Source organism: Sus scrofa, chromosome 1 (assembly GCF_000003025.6).
Source record: "Sus scrofa isolate TJ Tabasco breed Duroc chromosome 1, Sscrofa11.1, whole genome shotgun sequence".
Classification (NCBI taxonomy): domain Eukaryota; kingdom Metazoa; phylum Chordata; class Mammalia; order Artiodactyla; family Suidae; genus Sus; species Sus scrofa.
This window is the reverse complement of record NC_010443.5, coordinates 134,201,629-134,218,719: the sequence shown is the minus strand read 5'-3', so window position 1 is coordinate 134,218,719 and position 17,091 is coordinate 134,201,629. Positions and strand designations below refer to the sequence as shown.

Below are 17,091 nucleotides of genomic sequence, written 5' to 3'. Positions count from 1 at the left end.
GAAAGAAGAAAAGATATACCAAACAATCAGCAATTGTTCCCTCTGCAGCACTGAAACGTCACAGCAACAAAGCTTGAGAAAGGGGATGGGGTGGGTGTGTGGTCTGCCTGTGCGTTTCTAGGACTGCGGTCAGGTGTGGGAGCAGCTTTCAAAGAGGTTCTGGAGCAAAGACTTCACCAGCCTGATAAACAGGTGGGTCACCCTCCACAGCCTTTGCTTCTTAACTTCTCTCTCGATGAGGGAGAAGCTAGGGGTATCCAATGTATAAATAGTGCCACGTGCTCTTAAGTTAAGATTTTGTGATCCTGCCATCTCTGGTGGCTTAATGAAACTTCACATCAGACACAAACACTTGAAATTTGAGCACAGTTTTACGAGATTAAACAGACTCAGTGGAACATTGGCTTTTGCACTCAAACCGAAGAAAAGGTAACACGGCAAATACAACATTTCAACTGTTTTATTCTATTCTTTTCCAACAGGCCCAGGCCTCCATTAGTGGATCGATATGTCAGTGTTATTGGGGAAAATTTGCCAAAGGAAACTAATATCCTTAAATTCTTTAAACGGAGGATATAGTTTAACTCTCCATCCAGTGTGACACCGTTGTGAGGGGCTGTAGTCCTCGTCCACATGGAAAATAGATTTTTGTTTTTCCCGCAGACCTTCTTGCAAGTCCTCGGTAAACCAAGGAAACGCCTATTTTCAAGCAGGATGATTAGGAGTTTAAGGGTGTGGTTCTGACAGTACCGTGTTATGACGGCATTAGAGAAACAGAGAGATACTGTGAGAAAACCTCCCCCCGTGTTTTCACGGGATGGATGGGAGGCATTTTAAACAAAGGTAATAATCTTTTAATAAAAAAAATAATACTGGCAATGCAGCACGTCAGGCTTTAAACAGGATGTTATGAATAGTCAAAGCAAATGAATGGATACAATGAGTTTAACAGAAGATGTTCCAGGAGTGAAAGCAAGGCACACACCACGGGATTGTGGGTAAGGAGAAAATGAGAGTGTGCTAATGATTGGATGCAGACAAGCAATGAGTTATTCCAGAGCTCCTAGTCCAACAAACTGCTTGTGGCACTAATACTTGCGCCCAATTACCAATTCAGAAAGGAAATAAAAAGCAGTTTCAGTAGAGTCAGGGTGGGAAATCTCCAATTAGCACCAATTAGTGAAGTTGCTTCCTAGAATGGAATTCTGGGGACGTTAAAAAAACACATTCTCCCAGAATGCCTGATGGAAGCATTTCTTTACCAGGTGATGAAACTCGTGAAGTATAACGTGATGAGAGCTTGTGCTTGTGCGATGTGAGCGTAGATACGAGTGGGAACTTGCCTGCTCGATTTGACTGGTCAATCATGGGCTGTACTATTCTTCTTCTGGCATTAATAAACCTGCAAGAGAACAGGGAGGTACAGTCAGCAAAGGCAATTTCTGGACCCTGTGGACACCTGTGCATGGACACTGTGGAGACACAATACGGCCAAACACTGACTGAAAATTATCTTCTGAATGCAAAGGCTGTTCTCCCTCTCCGTGTTCAGAAATAGTTGCCTAGATCATCTCCTCCGTCATCTCAGAGCCAACTTCAGGCTGACTTGCCAAAAAGGCTCAGGGAGGGGAAAAAAGTATTCCCGTGAAAACCTCTATCAATTTACAATTGTGCTTCTGCCTCTTAGAAGATGTCGAAATCTGGTTAAAGTTCACAGGCTGCAAGATTTTTTCCCCTTCTCCCTAAACTCCCCATCGTAGGGAGACCCAGATTCCCTTTGCAGCTGGTCATAAATGGAGACCAGGCTCTGGCACTCTGCTTTCACAAGGTATTGTTAGGTCAGCAAAGCCATCAATTAGGCTGTCTGAAGTTTTATCACCAACACAGCAGTAATAAGTGCTGGCCAGAAAGACTTCTGCTCTTAGGCAACTCCTGCAGTTTAAGCCTGTAAAGTTAGGGGTCATTTAGAGGTCAGTGCCAGCTGGGGGCGGCCTTTCCAGTCTAAGCTGGGACACCCAGGGCAGGGATAAGGTAACTAGCAATCATAAACCCAGCCACCTTTCAACCCACTAGAAAGACAGAGCCTCAGGTACACATGGTTGATATTAGAGCCCAAGAAACATTTTCAAATCAGGTGGTGGCTGAATCACAGGAATGTAAAGGAGAAGCAGTTATTTTGTCTGGAAGCCTGGATCTAATTTTGTTGGAAATCCAAAAATAAGTGCCTACTTCATGTTACTTTAATGTTTAATAATGCCCATCAAATATTCATGTACGAACAGAGTAAGATGATAAGAAATCTCCTTTATTTCTCCAAATTTAATAAAAACAAAACAATTTTCTACTATTTGCGAGTTACCCCTGTCCCTGTGCATTTAATGGCATGCATTCCCCATGCACTAGAACTGATTCACAGGATTCACCGGCTGCATTTTGGGGGGGGGCACAGAAAGAGGGGGATGCCTAGCATATAGCTAGCTGTCCCTTATGTATATATCCATTGGATGACATTTCCCAGTATTACCAGTTTCAAATCTTAAGTGCAGGGGGGGACTTAATGATTAATGAGTCCACATGGGGTCACAGGCAGGAATTGAAAACTCATTCTTTGAAATTAGCCAGGAATATGCTAGTGTGTGTTGGGAGCTCTGCCATCCCATGGAGTTGAAGTTCCTTCTGCTGAGGACAACAGCCCACACCCATTCAGGCCTCCTGTGAGCGCCCCAGTGGGAACACAATTACACTGAAGAAAAACAGCTCCAAGAACACCAAAGGAGTCTTTTGCGTATGGGGTCTATCTGGCAAACAGTGTTTCTTTACCACTTAAGAATGTGTAGCTCAGGTTGTCAAAAATGTCACACTCCCTCAGGCTTAGGCAAGAGACGACAGGAGGGGAAAGGTGATAACACAAGGAGCACGGAAACTGCGTATTGATTCCCACCTGGCACCTTAAGTGTTGCTGAGGAATAGCTGGCCAGCAAGATCACAGAGCTTTCCAGAAGTATCCCTCAAACCAGAGAAGGAAATGAATCATCTACCCCCCTGCCCCCTTGCTCTGTATGAGACCAAGGAGTACCGACTTGAGATTTCCACCTCCAGAACTCTTCATCAGCTTGCGTTAAGACCAGTTGAGATGCTCCGGAGAGCGGGAGAAACCCTTCCTCTGCTCCTTGAGGTTTCTAATGGACACACATGGCAGGGGTTTCACCTCTTTTTATGTGCTACTAATCCTGGTTTTGTTTTTTCCTATAGGCCAATTCTTTAGGTAAAACGAATTGCTATTTTTTCCCTTTTTAATTTCAACCTTTTACTCTTTTATTATTTACATCTGGAGGTTGTTCCCTTATTTATGTCTTTCTCTCCAGTTCCCCCAAACACTCCCTTCCTCGCAGAGCTGCAAGGCATCATGGGCCTCAGTTCTCAGCAGGAGAACTCCACACTGTCTTCAAACAAATAATTACGGGGAAGGTTAGAGGTTCACTCAAAGGTCATTTCTTTGGATACTCGTCAGAATGTTTACATTAGTAAAAACGGGGTCCGATCAAAAGGTTCTTCAATGGGGGAGCCATAACAATGCAGAACATTAAAAAAGCGTTCTGTGTGCTTACAGGTCTTTTACAGAAGCGCTGAACTTGGAAATGCCACTCCAGTATTACATTTTCAGCTAGTTACCATGGCATGGACTGGATGTTCACTAGCAGTTATAGCGATGGCCTTTCTTTCCCCAGTTCTACTGAACAAATAGGCAAGGAAGCCTCTGAAGGTTTTCGCTAGATCCTTTTACAAGGGGGTCTAAGAGATCTTGCTTTTTCAAAGGGCCCCATTTAGGCTCTCGAATTGTTGTTCTCAAACAATGTGTCTGATCCATACTGCTCAATCTTGCCAGATTCCTGATTTGATCACATTCTTTCAAATCACACAATAATTTTTAAGACATATGGGTGCCAATTTTTCAGAACTCTCTTAACATACAACTCCTGCCAATTGTCAACTCTCCTGATCTTGGGATCTCTCATAAACACCATAGATGTTATTATTAAAATAAACAATGAATGAGTTGACTGTCAGAACACTTTTAACACCACGAAATGGCAATTACCCCACTGTGTCAATGATCCCCTGGCCACTCTTAGAAAACACATCCAATGTACATAAAATGAAGCCATTTAATTACAGATTAAAAAAAAAACTAGGAGTAATTTTTATTTATTTAATGTTAGTAATGTGAAATTTCCAAATATGATCTTCCCCCCAAATTACATGAAAATTTTTTCCACTTCCTCTGATCTTTATATTAAAATGAAGCTATTTGATGCTCAAGCAGTAAACAGAATATTAAGTTTTGATTCTACTTAAAATTTGAAGACCCTGACTTGAAAACTGACTGATCTTCAATCTTTCAAGGTCCAAGCTCCATTTATATGAAAAAAAAATGCAACTCACAGGTTCAAAGACAAAAGACATTTTAAGAAGGCTCCAAGGGTTTCTTGGATATTAAATGGGTCTTACAAAATAACATTTTGATGAGTTAAGTGTAAACGAATCAGACACATATGGATTAAGTTATCCTTGAATTTCACACGGGTTTAAAAAATAAGGGGAAAAGAGGGTGTTGGCAAAAACATTTTGGACTTTGCCAAACCCAAAACATTTGAAAAATTGCTGAAGACATCCAACTAACCAAAATGCAGCAAGCTGCACCCAACTTTAATGAAAACCCCCACAAGTTATTTCCAATCCAAAGACTGTTAAGTTTTTCATTTGTATCTGATATTAAAAATTTCTCAAAGTTGTAATGTCATCCCAGAATGATTTTGAAGTTGAGGACATATAATACACTTTTCTACTGGTATAGACTATTTAACCCCAAATCACAAAGTCTTCTTAGATGATATTAAATGACTCTTAAAAAACATTCTGAGGTTCGTACAACTTGTGTGTAAAATGTGCCATACATGACAAATGCCATAAATAAAATGTGCTAGTAAGCCTAGTGCCTTATCCAGATTTCACTTAAAAAAAATTTTTTTTTCATTAGTCTCATTGTGGCTTTTTTAAGAGCTGGAGATAATTCCATTAGTGACTCCTTAGGGAGTAAGTACCCTAAAGCGAACTAGTTCCATTGATTTATATTGAACACAAAGTTAGTATCCAGGCTCACACAAAAGCTCTGGAGAGGCTCTACTATCTACTTTCTCACTAGATGTTACTAAAATAGAAAATGCATTAGTACGTGTGATCCTTAAAAATTATATACTTAGATGGTTAGCTTAAAAATAACTTAATTATAGAAAAAAAATTCAATGACTTTCCAAGAATCATGAGGCCTTTTTGAGTCAACTTGGAGTGAAAAAAAAAAAAAAGTATATGTTAAAAAGAATAAACCCAGGAGAGAAAAATATCATTGAAATCTCATCTTGTCTTATTGAAGTGGGAGAACTCTCCCTATTTCCACCCTAAGCCCTCATGAAAGGGCCAGACTTTTGTGCAATTGGAGTCTGACCATCATGATTTTTCTTTCAAAGTTTTCACTCCAAAGCGTATTTCAGATGGACAGAAGTAGGGTGAAGTGTCAGTCCTGATGGTTGGCTGATTCCTTTTCTCTTCTTCCCCCCCGCCCCCGACCCCTTTAAAATGGTGGATAATTTCCCCTCTTTGGTTCACTAACTTCACGCCGAACCACACTCCTTTAGGCAGCATTCCTTCTATTAGAAAGTGTAGGCCTTCACAGAGTTACCTGGAAAGATGTCAGCCCTGAGCTCTCTAAGAAGGAATCAAGAATTCCCAGAATTGAAGCTTTTGCATATTCTGGTCTGGTCAAGGAAGGGGGCTGAACGGCAGAAGGGGGATTTGGTCAATTTGGAAGAGGCAGCTTGGTGACTGGGGAATCTGTTAAAAAATGAAAAACCTGTTTCTCCACCTTCCCCAGCCATGGGACTATCAGGAAAGGTGCTTATTCACAAAGCTTGCTACTGGTTGGTATCTGCAACCATGAAGCCTCAACAGTGGCAAGTCAATTATCAGGTTTCTTTGTTTTTTTCTTAGCACACAAAGAAAGCAGATCCTTTTCTGTTATGGTTGTAGCTAAGAGGGGATTTTCTCAGTGAGAAACATTAAAACGGTTGAAATCAGTGAATTAAGCAGGTTTAATGCCTTTGGATGTGTCCTTGGACAGAGGAATGATTGAGTCATGTCTCAAACATAAGTTTTTCACCAGTGGCCAGACAATGGGTCTTTTCTCAGACAACTGTGAGGAAAATAAAGTAAATGAATGAGATTCACAGGCTTCTTAGGGACACATTCATGGTTCATAATTAATTTCCCTGAGCTACAGCTTTATTCATAATTGGATAGATACTAGATTGGTCTAGAGCTCTCAAAACACCATGAACTAAGACTTATAAATTTATAGTATGAATACATGATATTCATCTGGAACCACACACCTTTTATAGTTTTATGAATATGGCTTGAGCAGTGGAGTGTTGATGTTGACCTGAAAAGCCTTGGGTAAGATTATCAAGTAGGTGATGCTTATCTTTTGATGACCTTCACTGAGTTCTTCCAATCTTCTTTCTTTTATCTAATTGTTCCCTCATGTTAGGAGGACTCACATGGGTTCTTTACTAAAATACCCTACTTTGAGCAAACCCTTCTCAGTTATTGTTCCATATTCCAGACATCTCTGTAGAGCCAAGGGATGAAGAACAGGGGCTCATATTTTCTCCCCGATCCTTGCTGTGTCACCTCAGGCAAGTCTACAGAAACTTCCAAGCCTGACTTTGATTCCTATCTATAAATTGGGGCAATAGTTGGGCCCAGATTTTTCTGAGGATTGAGGGATTTATTGCATGTAAAATCTTTGTGCTATAGTACCTGGTACCTAGGAAGGGCTCGTTAATGTTAGCTCACACTCAAAATGCATCTATCCCATGTCCTTCCTAAAAAGCTCTGTTCTCCTACAGGTAATAATTATGACTAGGTGGGTGACTATTAAACAAATCCATGCCGAGTTGATAAGGTAATAATGTGTCATATACCTACAGGTAGCATGTGTCCATGTAATAGGGTCTTTCCAGAGATTACAGCTAATCCAAGTGGCTAATGCCATGGTGGGAATTTTAGGTACCGGAGTAGGAACCTGCTTGGGGGAGGTGGAGGGCGAGTAGGGGGTAGTGGGGGAGCTATTGTGGAATCACTCTCTTATCGGTTCTCTGGATCCTTGCAACCCTGTGACCCATAGATCAGCCACATCACATCACCTCAAGCTCATTAGGACTTTGTAAATACAGTAGACCCCACCCTGGCACTAGTGGATCTGCATCAGTATTGGAAAAGATTTCCAGGTGACACATGCACATTCAAGTTTGAGACATCTGGCTCTTGGTCATGTACCAAACACACGGTCTAGTACTCTTACTAAAAATAGAAACTTGCAAAGATCTCATTGTAATCAAGAACCTCAGCGGTGAAAATACACCATATTATCTTCCCTAGTTAGATCTAAACAGCCCTTTAATCACTTGCCTCGGGCCACAAACAATTTATAATAATTTAATTCATTGTACTCCATCGATACTTCATAAAGGAAAAGTTGAGCCAATAGAATGTTTTTCTTGTGGAAATTGTTCTCTTGCAGAAATGCATAGGAGGAAAATGGTAGATTTCTGTTTTTATTTCATGTAATTCCTCATTGCTTGAGTTTTTAATAAGTATGATTATTTTTATAATTAAAAAAATTTTTTAACGAAAGTAACCTGAAGAATTTGGCATCTTATGTGACTAAAGTTTACATGACCAATAGTAAAGACTTTTTTTTTTTTTTTTTTTTGTCTTTTTGCCATTTCTTGGGCCGCTCCCGCGGCATATGGAGGTTCCCAGGATAGGGATCTAATCGGAGCTGTAGCCACCGGCCTACACCAGAACCACAGCAACGCGGGATCCCAGCCTCGTACTGCGACCCACACCACAGCTCAGGGCAATGCCAGATCGTTAACCCACTGAGCGAGGGCAGGGACCGAACCCGAAACCTCATGGTTCCTAGTTGGATTCGTTTCCACTGCGCCACGACAGGAACTCCTCGTCCCACGTTGCTGTGGCTCTGGTGTAGGCCGGTGGCTACAGCTCCGATTAGACCCATAGCCTGGGAACCTCCATATGCTGTGGGTGCGTCCCGAAAAGGGCAAAAAGACAAAAAATAAAATAAAAAATAAATAAAAGTATTTGAGAAATTCCTTTAAGATAGGGAATTATTATTATTATTATTTGGGGGAGCTGCACCTGTGGCATATGGAAATTCCTGGCCTAGGGGTCAAATTGGAGCTGTAGCTGCTGGCCTATGCCACAGCCATGGCAACACCAGATCTGAGCCAAGTCTGCAACCTATGCCACAGCTTGTGGCAACACCAAATCCTTAACCTACTGAGCAAGGCCAGGGATATACCTGCATCCTCATGGATACTAGACAGGTTCATTACCACTGAGCCACAAGAGGAACTCTGGGAAATTATCTTTTATTTTCTTGGTAAGACTGAGCAATGATAAACACTATTCCAGAAGTATAATCACACACTATGGCATGTAACAAAACATCCCACCAGGGTATGATTTTGAAGCACTGTTACTCTTCCAGAATGCCATCAGATTATTCATATGTGGCAATTTATCATGCTCTATAAAAGTGATCTTTCAAAGCTATTTGAGGAGTTCCCATTGTGGCTCAGCAGTAACAAGCCCGACTGGCTTCCATGAGGATGTGGGTTCGATCCCTGGGTCTTGCTCAGTGGGTTAAGGATCCTGTGTTGCTGTGGTGGCTTTGGCATAGGCTGGCAGCTATGTCTCCAATTTGACCCTGAAACTGGGAACTTCCATAGGCTGTGGGTGAGGCCCTGAAAAAAAAAAAAAAAAGACAAAGCTACTTGAAAGCCAGGGAGGAGAAAAAGAAAATATGCAAACTTCCTTAGCTCTTCTTATCTAGGATCTATCCTCTTAAAGATAAATACTAAGTCAACAGACATAAGTTGTAGTATATTACCTCATACTGTACATGATTTATTGCAGATGAAAATCAACTAGAAACTGAATTACTTTGAAAGTTTTACTACTGACATTAAAACTCCAGGTCTGTATACCTCCAACCCTAATAGTGCTTCTGAAAACAATTCTTTGCAAACATGGAAGATACATCTACAACTTAGCTCTATCAGCATAAAAAGCAGGAATAATTATTTTAAAAATTACCAATTATCAAGTACCTGTTTGCCTACCTGAACACTGCAGCCTGACTGGGCTTTGAAAAATCAACCAATTACTCAATAATCACCTACACAACACTTTAGCCAGTTCTCATCATGTTCCTGATCATTTACTAATTCATGCTAACAGGGAAGATCCCGACAAATCTAGTATGGCTTTAGCTTTCAAGATCACCTTTGATTGGAGTATTAATTCTCTATCCTGCTTCTCAGGATGGAAACCACCTAACTTGCCAAAAATGTACCAAGCTGTTTAGCAATTATGTATTAGCTACTTTTGAGGAGATCAAGGTGCACTCGCATGCCCTGTGCTATGGATATCTCTCTGATTAGCTTGTCATCTGCGCGGAAGAAGATGTAGGCAGATTCTCCCATACAGTCTAGCAGGCCAGCTGTTAGCTGCCTGTCAAGCCCTCAAGTGGACAAGTAGTCCAGGAGCAAAAATGTCACTGCTTTGATCTGGCAAGGAGCAGCTGCTGATTTATAGAGTAGGACTTTGTTCTTCCGTTCTATTTTACTTTCTTTCCTAAGGCAGAACCACAAAATCCAGGAGAAAAAAAAAAAGTGCCGTTCCCAGCAACATCAACAAGCTCTGACAACTGCAACAGGGTTTTTCTTGGCCCGAACAAAGCTCTCAGGCATCTCCTTTGACGCTCACCTTTCCCCCTCCTCACCACCCCCCTTCCCCACCATTTTTTTGCAATGCGGTAGTTATTGTTTAATTCAGCTTCTGTAAATGGAATGGACTGTGGCCAGCAAGCCTGGGGCATAAACACACCTGTATGAAAGGAGCCTTATTGTAGCAACCATCTACAAGCAAGCTCGCATGAACCATGCGTTCCTGAGTTCAGAAAGAATGCTCCATTTTTCCTGACAGCAAATTTTACTCTAAGTGAATTTCTACTTTTGGTGCCACCAACCTATGATGACCACATTTGATCTGTTTCCCCTTCTATGGCTTTACATTCTTCAAATCCAAGAGAAAAAGGGATTCGGATTTTTTAAATCTGTGAGCAAACAGATCCATCAAAAATGTTTATTCACTGTCTATAATATCAATCATTAAAACCTGAATTAAACAACATCCAGAAAGGCTTTCACGAATGCAATATCAAAGATGCCATAATGTTGATTTCGTTACCACTGATTTATACTGACACAGGCTTCCCTGAGTAATATATAAGGGAAAAAAAAATCAACAACAAAATCTCCATACGCCATATGCATCGCCTTGCTAAGAATTAAACTGGTTTCAAATGCATGATCCTGTTCTCAGTGGATACATCTGTCACGTCAGAGACACCCTGCCAGCCAAGTGGAACATGAAACAATGTGGCCCTGAGATAAACTGTGAGACGTCATTAGCCATATGCATATATGTAGTTGTATGTGTATACACATGTACACACACAAATACATGTATGTATATGTATGTGTGTACACAAACACACACACACATACACACACCAGGATAAATAAATAAACTTTTCAGAGATCAACACCTGGCTAAGTTTTCTGCACTGCTGCTGGAAGGGTGAGAAGAATTATCAACTCTAGGACATTGATGCACATAACCACATGGTCAAGGACAGGAATTTGTTTATGGTGGGGATGCTGAAAATGAAGGAGGAAAGAACGGTTGCTAAAAATCCCTGCTTTTCCACCATCACACCACGTGCTAGCATTTGCTCTCTTCTCCCCTCTTCTCACTTTCCAGAGCAAGCAGACATTTTTCTCAGCCTCATTTCTGGCCTTATCCTTGGTTCTCCTTTGGTCAAGTCAAAAGTTACTCAGCACCCAACTCTGCAGTGTTCAGAGAACTGTCCTCGTAGATGTTTTCTCTGGGATAGCCTGTAGATGCATTCCAGTGAAAGACTGGGTTCTGGTGGAGAAAGGCTACTGGGGAGGAAGGGCAAGTGAAGTGAAGGAAGTACAGAGAAGTGGGATTATCTAAGGCCTATTTACATTCTAGTTCGGTCCTAGAAGATTGAGCATGAATACTTTTTAAGGTTCGTGGTCATCTGTACATGTGTCACATACTGGTAAATCTTCCACATTCTATACCTAACAAAAGACAAGTTGAATGACAAAATATGATGAGGTCACATATACAAAGAAATTATACCTAACATGTAAATATATATCTAATATATAAATATACGACCCTCTCTGGGTCCATATATATATTTATGCTTTTGAAAACACAATTCATGCCTTTCAAGATTTTTTTGCTTCACAATCACAGAAACCAACTGAAAAGCACAATTTGAGAAAACATAATAATTCCACACCGACGCAGTCAGTAAGTATGAGGAGGTCAATTAGAGAAGTTAGATGGAGGTTCATCACCCAATTCTCAGCAGAGGGAAGTTGGCAGATTAAAAAAGTATAGAATACAGGGAAGAAAGGAAATAAGGAAATGGCATATGTGAAGACATTGAGGCAGACCAGGGCCCACTGTGTGCAAGTGAATTCAGACAGACTTCTGGTTTGGGGCTGGCAAAAAGGGCTAGAATTAACAGATAAGCTGGTGGAGGGGCTTTTATCATTCCTGCTTTATTGAGGTGTAATTGTATATTACACTGTGTACATTTGATATGTAACACTGTGTAAGTTTAAGGTATACAATGTGTTGACACATGTATATATTATTATAAAAAGCTTAGCACTATAGCATTAGCTATCACCTCTACCACATCACTTAATCACCATTTCTTTTCCATGGTGGGAACATTTAAGATCTGGTCTCTTAGCAACTTTCAAGTACATGATACTTGTTAACTATCATCACTATGCTATGCGTCAGATTCCAGAACTCATCCATCTTCTAAGTGGAAGTTTGCACCTTTTGACCAACATCTCCCCACTTCCCCAATGCGAGTGGAGGTTCTTGAGTGACAAACTGAACCTCTGAAATTCCTGAAGAATGGAGTGATAAAATATGGCGCTTGAGGAAGATCTAATCCAAGAGTGATGTGTGAGTTGATGAGAAGCTAGAAGCTGAAATGTCAAAAGCTATTATAGCCCAAGCAAAAGAGGGAAATAAAGTGAACTCAGGCTAAGGTAGTAGAAATACAAGAGAACGGGGACATGTAGCTTGGAGAATGGCTGATGATTTGTGCATGGATGGCAAAGAAGAGATACAAAGGTAAAAGTTGGCAAGTAAGAGGATAAATCCGAGGATCTATGTCTGAGGTGCTATGGTATACACTTGATGAAAACCAGAAATTGGGAAGGGATTCCTACTTTTTATGGTGCGGAGAGGCAAACCCAGCTTCCCAAATGTTACCTTTGAGTTGACAGTGGGACTTTCAGGTTGAGAAGGTAGGCAGACCACTCAAGATAAGAGCACAAAAGAAGCGCAAAAGGTTAGAAAGATGCGGCTTTAAATTAAAAACCCTCTCCTCTCTTCAACACTCCAAAACCATTAGAAGAATCCAGACTGTGGTCACAAATATAATAAACTACCTAACTCCAAAAAAATTACTTCCTTTTCATATATCCTCCAAATATTACAAAGTCCTTTATCTAATAATGGTTGGCCTAATCAGTTGTCAGCAAAACCCTGTATTTCTATTAGGTTCAGTTTGCTTTCTCTTTTAATTCTGAGACAATGTGTGTGACTGGATTTGGAAGCCAATGGTAAAAACATACCTGGCACACTGTGTACTGCTACAGGAGTTGTGTCCCATTTCATATCTAGTGGAATTTATGAAAGAGTTTTTAAAATTAGGGATAGGAAAATATACAGGGGTTTGTATGTTTTTAAGCAACAGCATAAGACCATCAAGGGTGGGTTTTCTCCAGGTAGTGACAACTAATTTAGAAGAGGATTGATAGGACCAAGTGTTACATTGAAAGGGGACTCCATTAAGTGTGATGGCTTCCAAATTGTGTCCTCCTTTCCAGCCGTATTTTTCTTTTCAAATGGGCTTTTAGAGTGAAAAATATAGCACTTCACCCAAAATGGTGTGGAAACAAATGGTTCTCAAGTCTTTATTCTTCAACCCTGGCCAAACCACACCAACACCAGCAATCTGAAGCCACTTGGCTTTGGGAGGGAAGGGGCTATGCATGAGAATGCCTCTGTGGCCCTTTCATTTGCCTGTGGGACTCCTTTTTCTAAAGCAGCAGGGGAGATCTTAGAGACCAGCGTGGCATGCCAGAAGTGTTTGGATGGGCCAGCCTCTTATCCTTCTTCCAACTCTCCTGCTGGTTTCAAAGAAAGGCTATGGCAGAAGACACATGCGGAAGGTGGCAACATTCTTAGGGGCCTTTATCAATACCACTGCTTTCTTTAAATTGGAGCTTGGTCTCTTGTTTGAGAGGCTGAGATTTTAGCACTTTTAAAGGGAACCATAAGTGAGAAATCTCCTAGGTGTTAAGCTTTAGAGTGGCTTCAACCCAAAGTACGAAAGAGAAAAAAAGAGATTAAAACACAGCAAGTCAAGTAATATTAAGAGAAAGATCCAGCAAACAAAATATCATAAATACGCATATATGTTAATGGTCTTTCGGTTTAAACCAAATGCTATTTATCCAATTTATACTGGCATCTAGCACAGGTGCCAAAGTGGGAAAAAACCTCAAAGATCTAAAAAGAAATTAAAGTCACTTTAAATAAACTATAGTTTTAACAGCAATACATCTAACAGTAATCTTTTAAAAATTATTATGAAAACATGATCCTAAGAAGCAAAAAAAATGATTCATGAACATATGATTTAATGTCCTCACGTTTATGATGTTCAAACATCAAAGACCAAATTCCAAATAAAATTTCTTGACTGCCTTTCCTTAATAACAAATTAAACACCTTTTACTTTGATTTGACAGTTGGGTAGCATTCTGTATCTTCTCCAGAGATATTATATGCAGTCTTTCCAATTGACGATATTATTACCCACAAAAATTTTAGCATCATCCCGTAATCATAAAAGACATAAAATATATCTTTATAAATCACAAGAGACTTAGCAAACCAGTAGTTATGCCACAGCTGCTCTAGTCCTTAAATATATTAGCTTTAGAAGGTTAGTTGGTGGATTTTTTTTTCTCCCGGGTTTGCAGAGAAATAAAGACATCAACCTTGGATTCCAATATTCCACACGAAGCTATAGTCTCCAATAGATAAAGATGCAAACACTTTGCAGCGCAATTTGAAAGCATTTTTGGTGAATATTCATATTTGATATCCATCAGAAATCCCTAAAGTGGCTTAACTATTTGAAATAGAAATGACAGCATCTGAATTATTTCCATTTTCACAGAAAAGATACAGTAATATCATCTATCAAAAATTATTTAATTTATAAACTGGCTTAACTGCTGTACAGTAATGTACATCTGAACAAAATGTGATAATAACTATAAAATTAATGTGCCAACTAACTAGAAACACTATTTCTTCAGTCTGGGATGGCCTTTCTCCCTGGCTATCTGGTCAACACACCCTTCGAAATTCTTATCAGAAAACATCTCTTTGTGATAACTTCCCTGATTCCATAGTTTAAGTAAGAATCACTTCTTCAGTCTGCAGCACCTAGCTCATAGGTCCAGCACAGCATTTATGCAATACTATAATCACAATTTACTTGCCTAGCTTCCCACCAGGTAGCCCAAGAGAGCAGGACCACATCTTAATTCTGTTATTGAAACTCTATCGAGCATATAATACATCCTCAATAAAATGTATGGTGAGTTAATAACTTACTGAATAACAATTGAAGGAAACCTGGCTTTCTTTTTCGTCTTGGGAATAATGTAGTACTGAGAATGGAAGAGCCCATAAGGATTTTCTTGCTCTCGTTTTGCAAGTGGCTAAATAGCTGAATCTCTGAGGAAATGATTTTTCCTAGAATGGGGCAGACTAAAATGGGAAATAACTCTTGCTTCTTGGCTCTGTGTAGTTATCTTTGCACTCAGAAACAACTTAAAATACAGACTGGAGGCATCAGTTTAAAGATGTGAATCCATCTGAACATTAGCAGTCAATACCAGGCAAATCTTGTGTACAGGGGTAAAGGAAGAGTAGGACTTGACTTAGCAGAAAGTGGGCATCAGACTTTTCTAACCATAACACATGACACGGTTACACTGGAGCATGGTTAAGTTCAATTGACTTGAGAAGAGAGAATAAACCGAGAATAACAGGAATGGAGGTCAATGAAGTACTATGGTGTGTGTGTATTTTCCGACACAGGAATAGTGATTCAAAAGAGAAGGAGGAAGATTTGTGAGATGGAGGAAGGCAAGAGGAATAGAAAATTTGTTTCTCCTTCCTTCCTTCCTTCTTTTTAACTGCTGCACCTGCGGCATATGGAAGTCCCTGGGTTGGGGGTTGAATCAAAGCTGCAGCTGTCAGTCTACACCACAGACATAGCAACGCCAGATCCGAGCTGCATCTGCAACCTACACCACAGTTCACGGCAATGCCGGATCCTTAACCCACTGAGTAAGGCCAGGGATCAAACCTGAATCCTCATGGATACTAGTTGGGTTCATTACCACTGAGCCAAAATGGGAACTCTCCATGTTGGTTTTTAACCCACTGGGCCACAACAGGAACCCCGAAAACTTTCTTAAAATATTTTTTCTCATTATATCTTTCTAAAGAAGTTTTCCTTAAATTAGGCTGTGAAGGACACTGGTGTCAACAGGTGTTGCTCCAAAATAAAGATGGCACATGGAGGTGTGGTAGGGAAACAACACTAAGTGAAACAAAGTAAAGATGTGTTCTTTGCTGCAGTTGATGTCATAGCCTTTAGTAGATGAAACTATATTGTGCATCTCTAAGAAGGAATGACAGTACCAATCGATTCTTGAGTTCTTAAGATTTTGAGGGGCTAGGGTTCAGATGATTTGGAAAAAAATAATGAAGTATTTTATTTTTAACCAAAATTGTATTTTTAAGCCATCTATCAATATGAAAATAGGATTTCCATGTTTCTACCTCCCCAAATCAGACTCAGAGATAGAGAAGCATTTGCAGGCTGCTGTTTCACATTATACCTGTTCATCACCCCACCTCCCAAGATTATTATAAAGCCTGACTACTCCATTGCCCTTTGACCCGCAAAAATGCTCGGGCTGAAAATATTCTTAAGAACTTTTCTATCTCAAAGGTAACTTCCATCATTAGGGGGTGGTTTTAGGCTGGGATACATTCCTCTAACCTTTCCATTTTCTGACTTTTCTCACACTTTCCCACTCAATGAAATATGAAAAAAATAGCAACTCTCATTGGGTATTTTGCTATGTGTGCTTAAAATTTCTGCTTCAAAAACGATTCAGAAACTGACGACTAATCTTAAATCTAAGATTTTTTTTTTTTGGCAATACCCTCCGCATCTTTCATTCATCAGAACTGAGATTGGGCTGTGGCCATCTAACTTTAGCATGTCTATTACATGTGTTAGAGACTTCTCGGTACGGGGAGAGAGAGACGGGCAGAGACAAGGGGGTGAGGGGAGCAGGTGGTTAAGGGGAGGAAGAAATGAGAAGGGGAAAGAGGCAGGAAAAGAGGTAGTGCTGCTCTGGATAAAGTACCCCAAGGCACATCCAAGGCTCCTCCTCTTGCCTCCCCCCACCCCACCAATTCCACTTTCTTGTTTACAGAGTGTACAAGTACAAAATCAGCTTTTACTTATAACTGTGTTAAACACCACCTGCCTGCCCTCTGAACCTTGCCGTCCCAGGATGAGGTCAGCCCGGTGAAGGGCTCCAGTTCTATAAGCAATCCTGTCATTCAGGCAAACAGCAGTGATTCACTCACAGGAGGCAAAAATGACTCCATTGTTGGGCTTATTGACTCCAGGGAGCGCAGCTACTCTATCAT

At 40.4% G+C, this 17,091-nt stretch overlaps 1 protein-coding gene across 10 annotated transcripts in view; it reads right to left on the bottom strand.

Moving 5' to 3' along the window:
- Positions 1-17,091, bottom strand: part of MEIS2 (Meis homeobox 2) — a 209,372-nt gene that overhangs the window by 4,294 nt on the left and 187,987 nt on the right. For all 10 annotated transcript variants that reach the window (XM_021098059.1, XM_021098046.1, XM_021098074.1 and 7 more), the window contains one exon: positions 1,344-1,402. In XM_021098059.1, coding sequence (XP_020953718.1) covers positions 1,344-1,402 — 59 coding nt within the window. The remainder of the gene's footprint in view (positions 1-1,343; positions 1,403-17,091) is intronic.